Source organism: Lissotriton vulgaris, chromosome 1_1, assembly GCF_964263255.1.
Source record: "Lissotriton vulgaris chromosome 1_1, aLisVul1.2, whole genome shotgun sequence".
NCBI lineage: Eukaryota > Metazoa > Chordata > Amphibia > Caudata > Salamandridae > Lissotriton > Lissotriton vulgaris.
Window position 1 is genome coordinate 1,882,683,103 of NC_141685.1, and position 13,406 is coordinate 1,882,696,508.

Genomic DNA, 13,406 nt, shown 5'->3' on the forward strand with positions numbered 1-13,406 from the left:
ATATATTGTTGCCTGTGTGATGTTGTGGTGGTGATTTTGAGGAACTGCATGTAACTGTAGGCAATATCTGTACTTAATGGTGGTGAGGACTGACTAGCATGAGGGTATGTGCTGCAATTGGGGGAGATAATGCCGGAGTCTACCCCTGACAGTTGCCGCATGGTCAGTACAGAAAGTTACTACTTGGCACCAGAAGTTCTGCTTCAATTAGCACCTCTGGCCATGGAACAGTGATTTTCACCAAACGTTCCTCTGGTGTTATGTCTGGATTTAACTGTAGCTGATTATCAATTTGAAACGAATACTGTGGCTGGTATAACCAGAGCAAGTTGTCTGAGCGACATTGTGCCTGATCGGTATGTTTGTGAATAGAGGACCTATATTGTTGCTACTGGAGGTCGCTCACAGCCTTAGCTGTGTAAGTGCGCTTTTTTATTTTTTGAAGGTATCCAGTTCACTGCACACATACCGAGGAGTAAGCGAAACCATCGCTGGTATCGCTTTTTATTTTTTCTAGCATCTGAACAACACAAGACCTATGTTTTTCATTAAAAAAGCAAGACAATAAGGTATTGATGGACGTCTGGTAAAAACCCACAATAATGCAACCATGATGAAGAGAAATTTATAAGGTGCCACATATACCCAATGGTGTCCAGGCGCTGCCTTTGATAAATACTGAACTGAGTGGAACAGTAGAGCGAAATTATACTGTAAACAGCCGCGTTTTTAGGCTTTTTCTAAATTTGGGGAGACTGGATTCTTTCTTCAAACTGGTAAGCAGAGAGTTCCATAGGCTAGCAGTTGTAGCCGAGAAACTCTTTCCTCCCTATCTAACCATGTGTAACAGACAAGGATATTTCGGTTTACTTTTCTCGAGGCTGTATCTGCCACATCCAAGAGAACAAGAAATGCTGGCAAATTTAAATAATCTTTCCCTATTACTCAATCTCCTGTACCCTGATCAGAGTGGTTCAAGCAATTCTGCAACAGTTCCTCCATTTCTTCCTACTGTTACCTGTGGAAGCATGTGAAGAGAGTTAATGATTCTGCAATATGAGATTGTGTTGCTGCCCTACCTGCAGCCTTTAAGCGCCGCATTAATCTTTTTATTTTCCCATGGGTGGATTGTCTCCTGTACACTGCATAAATTGGCTAGTCCTAGTGATATGCACCACAAGAGAACACCAGCTAAAGAGAGAATCTTAAAGGGCAAATTTGAAATTAGTTCACACCGGAGGCATAAGCACCCTTGCACTAACCAGGTCTCATAAGTTATTAGTACCGTTTTGAATGGTCTTGAACATCTGTAAATGTTGGTTTGGTTGTTCTGTATACTGTGTATTTTAATGAGGAAATCGTCACCCTGTTCCTAAACTTGTACAGGAACATTATTTTGTTAAGCAGCCCTTAAGAGAAACGCATGTTATAGGGAAGGATTACTGGGCAGAGATGTCTTCATGAGATAGGTTTAATGTTTCCTCATCTTGAGGATCAGCCCAATAGGTTTTCCATGCATCATCCTATTCTTCGCCTGCCTGTAGTTCTGGTGAGGGGATGGGTCTAAAGCAAGGTCTTCTTCTTGCTCATCATTCACAGAGCACTTGACAACATCACCGAACCCACAGCAGTAGTAAAAAAATATAAAAAGATATCAGAGTTGGACTCTGTGTCCAACTGCTGGTGAACTGCTGGTTTAGGGGGCTCTACTTTAAGTCATCTCAAAACTGAAAGCATGTCTTTGATAATATTCTATTCCAACTACAGCATTACAGAGCAGGAGGGTGTACAGTATGTGATCTAAAGCAGCACATTCTGTAAATACAATATTTCAATAGGTTCACACAGGAAAACTGCAGTTTTTCTTTACAACAGCCAAAAAGCTCATTGATCCAGACTGCAGCAAAATGGCATCTAGCCAATGAGTTAATTTTGACACTATTCTAAAGAATGTCGGATTCAAACTTAACTCTACGTTAATTCTGTTTGGTTTTTTAAAGAAAAGGAAGGATTGCTTATGAATTTAATGAAGCCATTCATGATGGAGTACTAGTGTTAGAAGTACATATGTTTTGCTTCTTCAACCTAGACATAAACTAATATGTCAGGCTGTCTGCCAGCCATGGCAGGTGGAACATATTAAGAACCCCCAATGTTTGTAAACAATAGCCACCATTTTCACAGCATCTCCCTGCACCCAACCCCACTCATCTAATCCTCTGCTGCCATTATTGTTGACCAATCTGAACAAGAACTCTTCAAATGGCAATGGAGCCAGTTGAAGCTGAGAGGGACATCTGATAACTAGCGGGTGTAAGCCTTGGATCAAGTAGCACCAATGTATTGAAAGGTGCCTAAAGAGGACAAATCCTGGAACCATAACCACCCGTAAGAAATATAGCTGTACAGTGACAAACGCCTGTGGCGCCTCAATACTGCAAAGTGAGGAATGCATGTTACAGTACCATCTGGCCGGTCAACAGAAGGAGCAGGTGTGACATGCTCCCTGTTCAAATGATCTGTTTTGGCTCTTTCTCATTAATATTTAAATTCTGTTATAGAAAGCGTATTCTATTTTTTCTTAAATCAAACAGCTGCAATTTCCTGTTTAGCCAGCAACGACAAAGCGAAAAGCTCACGGTTTAACATACAGCAGAAGTACACGAAACATAAGGGTGATTATGGAGTGTCTTGCAAATTAGAAATGATGGCTTCAGATGGACTCCGTAGAACTGTGACGTAAGTGTTACAGCGGAATACACTAAAGGCTGGTTTAGAATGTTCGCAGTTACACGCAGAAGAATAAAAAGGTGAATTACTAAGCTCCGTGTGGTGTAGTCCTTTGCGGGTACCCAGGCTGGGGAGGACGCTACAACTGGCGACAAGTCAGGTATTAAGTAACCCAAAGATCAACAGTGCTCTCCCAGAGGCTGCCGTGGTCCAAGCAAACTCTTCGTGCATGCCACTTGTTGTTGTAGTCAAAGTGAAGAATCGCAACTCCAACCGATGTAAAGAAATACACATTTATTGAAAAAATTGCAAAGAAATCTCTGTATTGATGAACGAGGAACTGCTGGTCAGATAATATGTGATGGTACCACACTGCTACGTAATATACAGCAATGTATAATCCGGAGCGTGACTGCTAAATGCAGATACAACCAGGTTTTCAAAGAGTAGCTATTGATAATCACAAAGTGCAAGATAACGTTTCAATTAGAAAGTGGTGAAGACAAACTGCGCCCAAAGAAACACCTAAGAATGAAGCAGTTATTAACCCACCGACCTGAGTAAAGTGAGCCGGTATGACCTCAGCGCCAGGTGCCGCAGACCAAGTAGCAGAGGTTGTACTTATTAAGATGATGACACTCCAAAATGACCGAAGATATCTTCGGAGCTATGGAAGGCTGAGAGAATGGAGGCAAAGACTGAGGCAGTCATTTCAAAAGTAATTAAGGATCCAGAGGCCAGCACATCCCAAGGCCTTAGAAACGGCTCACAGGAACAGGTTCAAGATGAACGGGTAAGAGATTTCTACCCTCATTGTGGGCCACTCCCAGAAATGGCTACAACAATGCCACTTTCCTGAAACCACTACAATACAATACTGCCAAAAAGCAAAATTCTAGTGATAGATAGACTGCTTGGATAGAGACATTTGATGATTTCAATAATGCAGAGGGACTGATAACAAAAAGATGGTCACGTATCTCAAACATTTTGCTGGTGATGGTGTGAAAGACGTCTAAGAGAATGCTGTGAACCGATTAAGTCACTTATCAGAAGAAGTGCTGAATCTCAGGTTTCATTCAATGCCAAATGTTGATTACAAAAGATACATCTGAAACCAGGAACAACAGAAAGCTGGTGAAACCACTGATAAATTTGGGAGAGACTCAACACACTCATCAAACACTGTAAGTTCAATTAATTTAATGATGAAGAAGCTAAGCGTCTGAGAGTTACTGATGGATGTTTGTTAGATTCATTCAGAAGACGAATGCTGAGAGAAACTCTTAGATTGGAGCGAGTGTTAACGGCTGCCAGAAACGAAGAGTTTGCTGATAGACAATCTGCTTAAACAGAGGCCGGAGGTGCCCAGAATGAATCTACCATGAGTATGAAAAGTAAGCCAAAACAATAAGACTGAAGGATCCGCAGGGATGCCTACATTTAAAAGAAGTTGTATTTTAGATGTGGGTTTTCGTTTCCACACGAAGGTAAATGACCTGCTCTTGGGCAACTATGTAAAGGTTGTGGATAGGAGAACCATTTTGCGATGGTTTGAAAAGCCAAGGAAACTGAAAGTGTGTCCCGGCGCAAAGACAAAATGGCAGACAGAATGTTCCAAAAACTTGTGACGTACACACACAAAGTCAAGTGGCATCATCAGTTAAGTTATTTGACAATGAACAAAGTCAGTCATCTTCTAAGAACATTGTCAAAAAGTTCTTCTGTATCAGTATCAAGTAAAAGTGAAGAAAATAATTGCGTCATGTCGATGTTTTCTTCAGAAAAGAGCGCATGTTAGGTTGGCCGATTGTGAAGATAAATGTCAGTAAACGAACGAGCGACATACTAAAGTCATTCAAACATTGTCGAAAGATAACATTGAAAATAAATGGTTGTTCAATACCTTTCATTATTGACAGTGGTGCCTCAATAAACAATATGCCTGGGGAGAAATACAATGAATTATCTCCATTACCGGAACTTATGCAATCGAAAACCAAAGTGTATACATGGGCTACATCGACGCCCTTAAAAAGCCAAGATTCCTTTGTAGCAACAGTGAAAAATAAAACCAAAGGTACAAGCATGCAGCCATGTGCTTCAAAGCACAGATTCCAGTGCTTGTCTACTCAGTTTCAGCCGAAGTCACTAATATGGGACTGATTTCTGAGAATACCAACATGAATGATCACCACCAAGTAGTAAGACAGTTCCCTTTGTTATTTCATGGTTTGAGAAAACCTAAGACTATGATAGTGAAGTTGCATATTAATGAGGGCGTAGGTTCTGTTGCTCATAGACCACCTGCTTTTCATTTGCAAGAAGCTGTTGAGAAAGAACTTGAATTGTTACTTAAGCATGATATTTTTGAGTGTTCCACTAGTCCAACACCATGAGTTACACCCATAGTAGTAGTGCCCAAAAAGGACAGTGAAGGAGCTGCAAGCATATTCACCAACATGCATCAAGCTAACAAAGCAATTGAACGAGAACAACAGCCAGGCACACACATTGCTGACATGATAAAGAAATTAAATGGTGAAAAAGTCTTTTCTCATCTTAATTTAAACAAAGGTTATCATCAGTTACAACTTGAAAAAGATTGTAGGTACATTACAACCTTTTTTAGAAATGTTGGTCTGTTTTGATACAACAGAATAAGCTTTGGTGTTTCTTCCGCTGCAGAACTGTTTCAAGATGTAATTCTACGTGTCGTACAGCCTGTCATGAATGCGTTCAATTACAGTGATGACATATTGGTTTTCAGAGCTACACAAAAAGAACATGATAAAGCTTTTACACAAGAATGTAATTTACTTGCCAAAGCAGGTTTGACTATGAATGCAGACAAGTGCGAGTTCCATAAGACAAAGCTAACCTTCTTTGGCTGTATCTCTTCCGGTTAGGGTTTCACACCAGATCCTGCCAAAGTACTAACTCTGTCAAATGCTGATGCCCACAAGATGATTCCATGGTGCGTTCATTTCTTGGCAAGGCTAGTTACTGTTTGATATACATGCAAGACTTTGCCACTGTAAGTGCTCCGTGAGAGACTTGATGAAAAAAAATATTTCATTTCATTGGTCACACGAATGTGAGAACAGTTTCAAGAAAATTAAACAAGCCATTGAGAACGTTACTGAAATGGCATATTTCAATCTGAAGCTTCATACAGAGGTTGTTGTTGACACTAGCCAAGTTGGGTTAGGCGTTATCCTTTTAAAGTACAGTGGACACCTGAATGCTTGAAGGCATATTGTGGCATATGAAAGAAGATATTTGTCTCAAACAAACAGGGTTAACTCACAACCTGAGAAAGAAAACATAGCTGTGGTATAGGCTTGTGAAAATTTACTTGTATTCTTGTACAGAAAACCTTTTGCGATGGTAACTAATCATCAAGCCTTACAAACTATATCTGGAAATCCCAAGAATGCCTCCTCTCATTGAATGATGGGGACTACTGTTACAAGAGTATGAGTATGCCATTGTGCATCATCAAGGGAAGGATCAGTACCTTGCTTGCTACTTTTATAGAGTGTCTATACAAGGTCACAGTACTCACTCCATCCAAGACGGCTGAGGTCTATATTAACTTCATTATAACATCAAACACACCAGCTGCTATTTTGTTAGCGCAGATAATCACTGCCACAAGCAATAATTGCGACATGTTAAAAGCTGCAGGATAAAATTACACATAAATCATAGAACCAACACACTTGACCGCTCACCAGTGATGGTTAATATCAAAAGTACAAAATTGTTAAGGATGAACTGTCCATAACTCAGGAAGGGGTTTTATTATCAGGGTCTAGAATCCAGATTCTGGAGAATGTGAGACCGGAAATAATTGAGGTAGCCCATGATGACATTGTGGAATTGTTGCCACAAAACGAGCTGTCCGAGACGGAGTTTGGTTTCCTTAATTAAATCATTCTACAAAAACTATTCACCACTCCTTGAACATTTCAGAACTCCCATAGCATGCATGGGAGAGAATAGCCATTAACTTTTTCGGTCCACTTGACAAGGGACATCCTATATTGGTGATTATGGATGATTACTCACCATTTCCACTAATTGAAGATCTTTCATCTACAACTCAAGAACAAGTCATTGAAAGACTATATGGCATCTTTGCAACATGCGGTGTTCCAGCCATGGTGAAGTCTGACAATGACCCGCATCAATAGTCGAGAGCTGAGAGATTTCTTGGAGCATTTTAAGATAAATCATCATGCGCTGCACATTTCACTACAGCTGAGCATTTAGGTAGGGTTAGTGCATTGATTTCTTGGAGAGCTCAGAGATTTCTTGGGGCATTTAAAGATAAAGCATCAAAAGAGCACACCTCTGTGGCCACAAGCCAACCGACTAGTTGAGCATTTTATGAGTACGCTAATGAAATAAGTGCAGTGTGCTACTCTTGAGAAGCTCAATTTGAAAACTGTTGAGAGCTTTTCATTTGACATCCAACTCAACCACAGGTGATAGTCCTGAGACTTTGATGTTCAGAAGAGCAATGAATACCAAGTTACCTCAATGGAACAATCAGGGAAAGAAAGTTGAGGATGACAACTCATGAGAAGGACTTAGTAAACAAACAAACGATGAAAGTGTATGCTTACAAAAGAAGACAAGAACATTATAAGAACATTGTCTTTAAAAGAGGAGATCCAGTGCTAGTACGACAAATACAGAAAAGAAAATCTGATTCGATGCAGAACCTTTCCGAGTGGAGTCTATAAGGGGCGCATGCCCGACTGCCCAGTGCCCTGGGAAGTCCATTTCCCAAGATTTTTCTAATTTCAGGCACTTGACCAATCGTTCATCAGATCGAATAGTTGAAAGAGAGACTGGGTCTGAAACATCAGCAACAGCTTTTGCTTCTACACTGTTGACACAAATCCTGGACATTGGTGATGGCACCACCCAGTTTCCTAGAACAAGATCAGGTTGAACAATTAAAGTGCCAAGAAGATTGCTTGAGGAGATTTGAATGTACATGTCTATCTACATAAATATTTTGTAAACATTTTAAGTTTTTATTTAACAGAGGGGAAGATGTGGTGTCTTGCAATTAAAAATTATATCACCCTTTTGGCTCCAGATGGACTCAGTAGAACTAAGACATAACTGCTAGAGCGGAATGCAATGAAGGCTGCTTCATAATGTTGAGTTTACAGTTACGTGCAGAAGAATAAAGACGTGTATTAATAAGCTCCATGGGAGGCGTTGTCCTTTGCGGGTACCCAGGCTGGGGAGGACACTTCAGATTAAACAGAAGACATCCTTACCTTTAAAACATTCCTGTTTTTGTTTCTATTTCAAACAAACGTCGAATGGCAAGACAGCCCTCCTTATATCCCTTACTGTGTTTCTTACACAGAAAGAAAGGAAGGACTATAATGAAGGCTCTCTTGTCACCTGAGGCCATATTATACATTGTGCCCCGGGGACGAAATGGTCATGTGCACCAGCTTTGCGAGCCCCTGGGCACAATGCAACTCTTCTTTAATGCTAATAGCGCTGGTGCACATGTAGCGGCAGCGCTACTATGAGAGGGCTTTCCCTCAAACGTATGGGGGCATGGCCCTGTACAAAGGAGAGTCACTTTGCCTTCTTGCCTGCGCCATATTATGGATGAGAGGCAGCAGCAAACAAGCCCGCGGGAAACGCACTGAAAGTGTGCCACAATAATGTAGTGCACTTTCAGTGCGCCTTCTAAAGCCAGCCATATAGAGGAGAGAAGTGGTGGCCTTTGCACCTCCCAGACATTCCACTGCAGGTGGGTGCAGTCACTCAATGTACCTGCCTGAAAGGGGATCTCTTTAAATTGCAGACGGTATGTGGTTTGCACTGTGAACTTTGGAGCACTTTTAAAGCAGGTGCTCTGAATTTCACTTGAATTCTCGGCCCCAAGGGCAGCACAAGTTTGCAGCTGCCTTGTGGGCAACCCATTCTTTCTGATAGGGTGCACTGTCCCCATTTGCACACGGCGCACCTTTTGAAAGGTACACCATGGCGCAAATAGGGAAAGTGCGCCATATACATAATACAGCCCCAGATCATCTTTTTTGAATAGAAACGTAAGAAGGAATATTATTCAAGGGAGACTTCAATATAACATGCGTGTCATTTCTTCCAAATGAAATAAAAATACCTGGGAGAAAAGATGGGAGCAATGGAAGTGGGTGAGGTTCTGGGTAGGGTAAGACAATGAGGGCACAAGGTAAGACCGCGCAGGAGGGAGATATGCGAGGGTACGGGGCAGGGAACAAGCATCACCTAGGGTTAGGAGGGACTAAGACTGGAGGAACAGAGCTGGATACACATGAGGTAACCAGAAGCAGACAGAAACGTTATAATATTAAAGTAGCTCCTCCTGTTGTTTAATTCAATTACTCAAGGGCAAGCGTAAAGACACACGTACACAGCTAACATCTTTCGGTGAGAGATGAATACTCCACTGGCTGAGCCAAGACTTGATAGATGAAGTCTGAAGCAAAAGTATGTTTATTGTAAGCAAAAGGTCTGTTTTTGGTATTTTTATTGTCAATACCCACACATGAAACATGTGATAAGTCCAATCAATTGACTCTGAAGTAACTGATCTGATTCTAAGACTGTGTCAACAATTAGTTAATTGGAAGGAGCTGCTAATGTACCAACAGATGAGTTTTGTACCACATTTGCTACTGCAGTTATAATCAACATCTAGCTTGAAGGATGTTGGGGTGGGTGGAGCAAATCTAAATTATGACGTGGGCCGCTTAACACAAACTTTAATTATGCAGGACTGTGGTTAATGGGGTGTCCTTCTGTATGGGCTAAGCTCCAGAAGCAACCATTGATATGCAGGTGAAATGCCATTTACAGACACTCATATTGTTTTACTTACAGTATCTTTATTGGCAAGTGTGTTGCCATTTCCCAGTAGAGATGGCTTGCTATTGTCAGAGACTTTCTCAATGACAAACTCTTTAGCATCCATTATAACAGCCTTACGTTGCCAGTTATCCCATATGGATACACAAATCTTTCAAATTGAAGATACAGCAGGTAAAGTATCTGTTCTACTTGGCTTGTCATATGGCATTCATGAATTATTGTATTAAATTCTGGGATGAATCATAATGCACTAAACAATTAGGAAATTATGGTAGGATGCATACTGATAACTTCAAATTCCACTTTGTGGTATGAAAATACCACTTCTGCTATTCAACCACACACCCCATACACTCTTGCTATATGGGAACAATGTCCTCTTCTATCTGTAGGGCCCCCAACTGTGTCTGGTCACCATCACGGAGACCTTGAACGTCTTTTGGACAGCCTCTGGTCTCTTTGTCAACAAGGTTTAGTCAAGTATATTCCAATTATGCCAGGACATATGCCCACCCACGATAATATCGGGAGACAATCCAATTCAACACATTCTTACTTTGGCATAAGCTATCACTTGGAGAGAGACTTCTTGGAGGGTAATCTCATCAGGTGGCTTTTTGAAGGACACTCCCTCTATAAGTCACGAGGGTAGCTGCAGTCTCTAAAATTGTGATGGTCCAAAGACTTCAATACTATTTTGAAATATTCCAGAGAGGATGTAGCCTAGCGGCTAGGGCGGTCGATCTGAAATCTGGGGAATCGGGTTAGAGTGTCTGCAACAATGCTCAACATCCGGTGATTCTGGGCAATTCACTTGATCTCCCTGTGCCTAACAAAAGTGAATGTGTCCATATGTAATGCAACTGGTGCTCATGTAAAGCGCTCGGATACCTGATACCTTCGGGTCAAGACTGTCTTCCCCTCATACCGTCGGAGCCGCGTTGAGGGGAAGACAGCCTACCAGGCTTTGCAGTAACCGTTGCTACATTGAGCAGGAAGAAAGAACCCCATATACTACGCTTTGGCTCATGAGGCCAGTTAGCCTTTGTCCATAAGTTCTGTACTATTAACGCCAATTGGGCGCAACAGACTTCATTCGCTATAACACGAATAGGTACATTTCAACTTTTAAACTTTTGTAGAGCACACTTTGACATCTACATTTTCATGTGAGTAAGGTGAGGATAACTGTGCATATCCTCGTCCTGAAGAAGGAGTTTTTACACTCCGAAACATGTCGACGCACTTTTGAGGTTGACGTACCCTAATCAGTAACAGACAACCTCACTCTGCACCTTTTTAACGATACCAGCCGAGGACTTAATAAAACATTTTTATTATTTTTTCTCCTACGAGCCAGGTATCTTTTAACCATCACTTTCCATCACCTCACCACTCACACTTATTTCCTTCACACACATCAACACATAGTCCACTTTCAGTTCTCCTACGTAGTTGTGAGTCGTAGCACGCCGCATCCCGTAGAGGGGTTCGAAGACCCCGATGATGAAGCATGACACCAAGGGGCCTGTTGGTGTGTGAGGGTTATTTAAAACAACAGTGTGTGCTCCCCACCATTGTAGGGATCACCACCACTACCAGAGTGGATTTCTTTTTGTTTATACTAAAATAATAACACACTATTTCCCAAAATAGCAGATTTAAATTACTTCAATTCTTTATCATACAAAGAGAATTTCTTCCCCCTGTGAAAATAAACAAACATTACTTTTTAATCCCTTCGATGCTATTGACGGAACGGTTCCGTCATGCGCGTCGGTTGGCCTGTGCTCATGACGGAACCGTTCAGTCTTGAGCCCGTTGGCTCATTAGAACGTTCAGCACAGCGCAGGAATCTGCGCCGTGCTGAAGGTGTTAAGTACCATGGCCTCCTGTCCACTTTGTGCAATCCCAGCAGCAGAATTTCATGCTATGGAGTTAACCATCTTCCCTTTTTTGGGAGAATGTTACACAAGTACTTGCAACTTGCAAAGAATTACCTGCAGTTACCTTCTGGTAGGCATGTGGTCTAGGTTTATTTAACTGACCAAAGAATTGAAAGCCGCAACTGGGGTTCTTGATTTAGGTTAATTACTCAATTGCTTCATGATGGAAAGCTGGACAACTGGACACCAAGAGGTTCTGCGGTGGGTCTAGGGAAGAAGCGAAGCCCTTAACAGGGAGAACAAAGGCCTTTCGTAAGCAAATAATAGTAAGAGATTGGGAGAATATTGGGCTACATGGGAGAGACACCCAGAGACAACACATCACTCACCCTCAAAGTAAAAAGTTACTATTTCAGCAGCTAACCTATCAGTCGCCGCTGATCACCAGCCTAGTGACCTCCAACCAACACAATATCTTACCCCCACTACATAGTTCATGGTCTTTAAGATCGGATTAGGGGCTAGCTCCTTTGGCAAATGACCACTGGTGCATTCCAAAAAAGTTAACATTCTCTACTGCCAAGCAACTAAGTTAAAGTCTGCTTCCCCTCCTCTCACCAGGCATGCCTATTGCGCATCTACAACACAGTATGCTACATAATTTAGCCCCCTCTCCTACGGAATTCCTTACAGTGAGCTAAAAGTTGCCTTTACTGTTTCACAAAAAAGTTAAACAGTTGTTACTCTTCTTTAGTACTTTTGCCCTGCACTAATGGAAGATGTGCAACTAAGTCCTAGTTGCACAGATCCCAGTGATCTCTAAAGTATCTCCTACTAAATTTGAAGGTGCTGATATCACAATTTAGCGAAAGAAGCCTAGTAATAGGTATCACATAGCACACTTTTCTGGCAGATATGATTTTCGTTGTAAACATATTTTATAAGCATGTACTTTTCGTACTTTTGTAAAACCTAATACATATTTTTTTTCTGAACAAGCATACTAGTCATTTTAGAGGCTACTTTCTTCTCACAGATCCTCATATTAAAAGAAGAAAATGCCAAAAATACCTTTTTTTGATCCTCTACAATCTGAAAGATATAATTTAGAATTTCAGATGTTCACATTTCTTATAACCAGACTAAACTACTCGTATATAACAAACAGTGGAAGTGACTACTAAAGAAACAAACATATACAGTAAAGGCATCAAATGAATACTAAAGAAAATTGCACCAATACCTTGGTCAGGTCCATAATTAGGTGGTAAGAGTTTATTGTGTTCAAGCAATACACTGTTTTTTTCTAAAGAAAACCCTTTATTTTCTGGCGTTTGTTGATTTACTGACTGCGAAGGACCTGTAAGGGCATCTGGCATGTCTGCAGCTGTTAAAAGCTTAGATGGACTTGCTGTATCTGCTGACTCCATAAGTTTATTTTCCTTTTTAAGGGCTGGCTCTGGTGACAATTCAGGATGAGAAGTTTCATTGTTCTTGGAGACTTGGAAACACTTATTATGTTTCGGCGAGGTGCTGGTAGAATCCCAATCTGATGCATCTAAAGAGTATAAATTGAAATGAGAGATCTTAACTATCAATGCACATCTACTTTAAACATAAGAGTTCCACGAGTCATCACACAAAATGGATTGAAAAAAAGTTATTTTGCATAAAAATATAAATTAACTTTTCATCCACGAGCCATTTTTACAAATTAGTATGGGATAAGCATTTACAGTACAAGCATTTATGGATAAACATTTTCACTCAAGAAAGGTTTATAAGATGTTCCTTTTTTCCTCTGGTTGCCTAAAGGGCTATAGAAAATCGGAGTATGCAATGGCAAGAATATTTTTATTCCATTACTTGGTTTGGGCGAACCAATGTCCAAAA

The 13,406-nt window shown here is 41.0% G+C and overlaps 1 protein-coding gene across 1 annotated transcript in view; it reads right to left on the reverse strand.

The window, feature by feature from the left end:
• Positions 1 to 13,406, reverse strand: part of ANKRD26 (ankyrin repeat domain 26) — a 969,942-nt gene that overhangs the window by 591,486 nt on the left and 365,050 nt on the right. Inside the window, exon 18 of the mRNA XM_086919420.1 lies at positions 12,757 to 13,071. Coding sequence (XP_086775546.1) covers positions 12,757 to 13,071 — 315 coding nt within the window. The remainder of the gene's footprint in view (positions 1 to 12,756; positions 13,072 to 13,406) is intronic.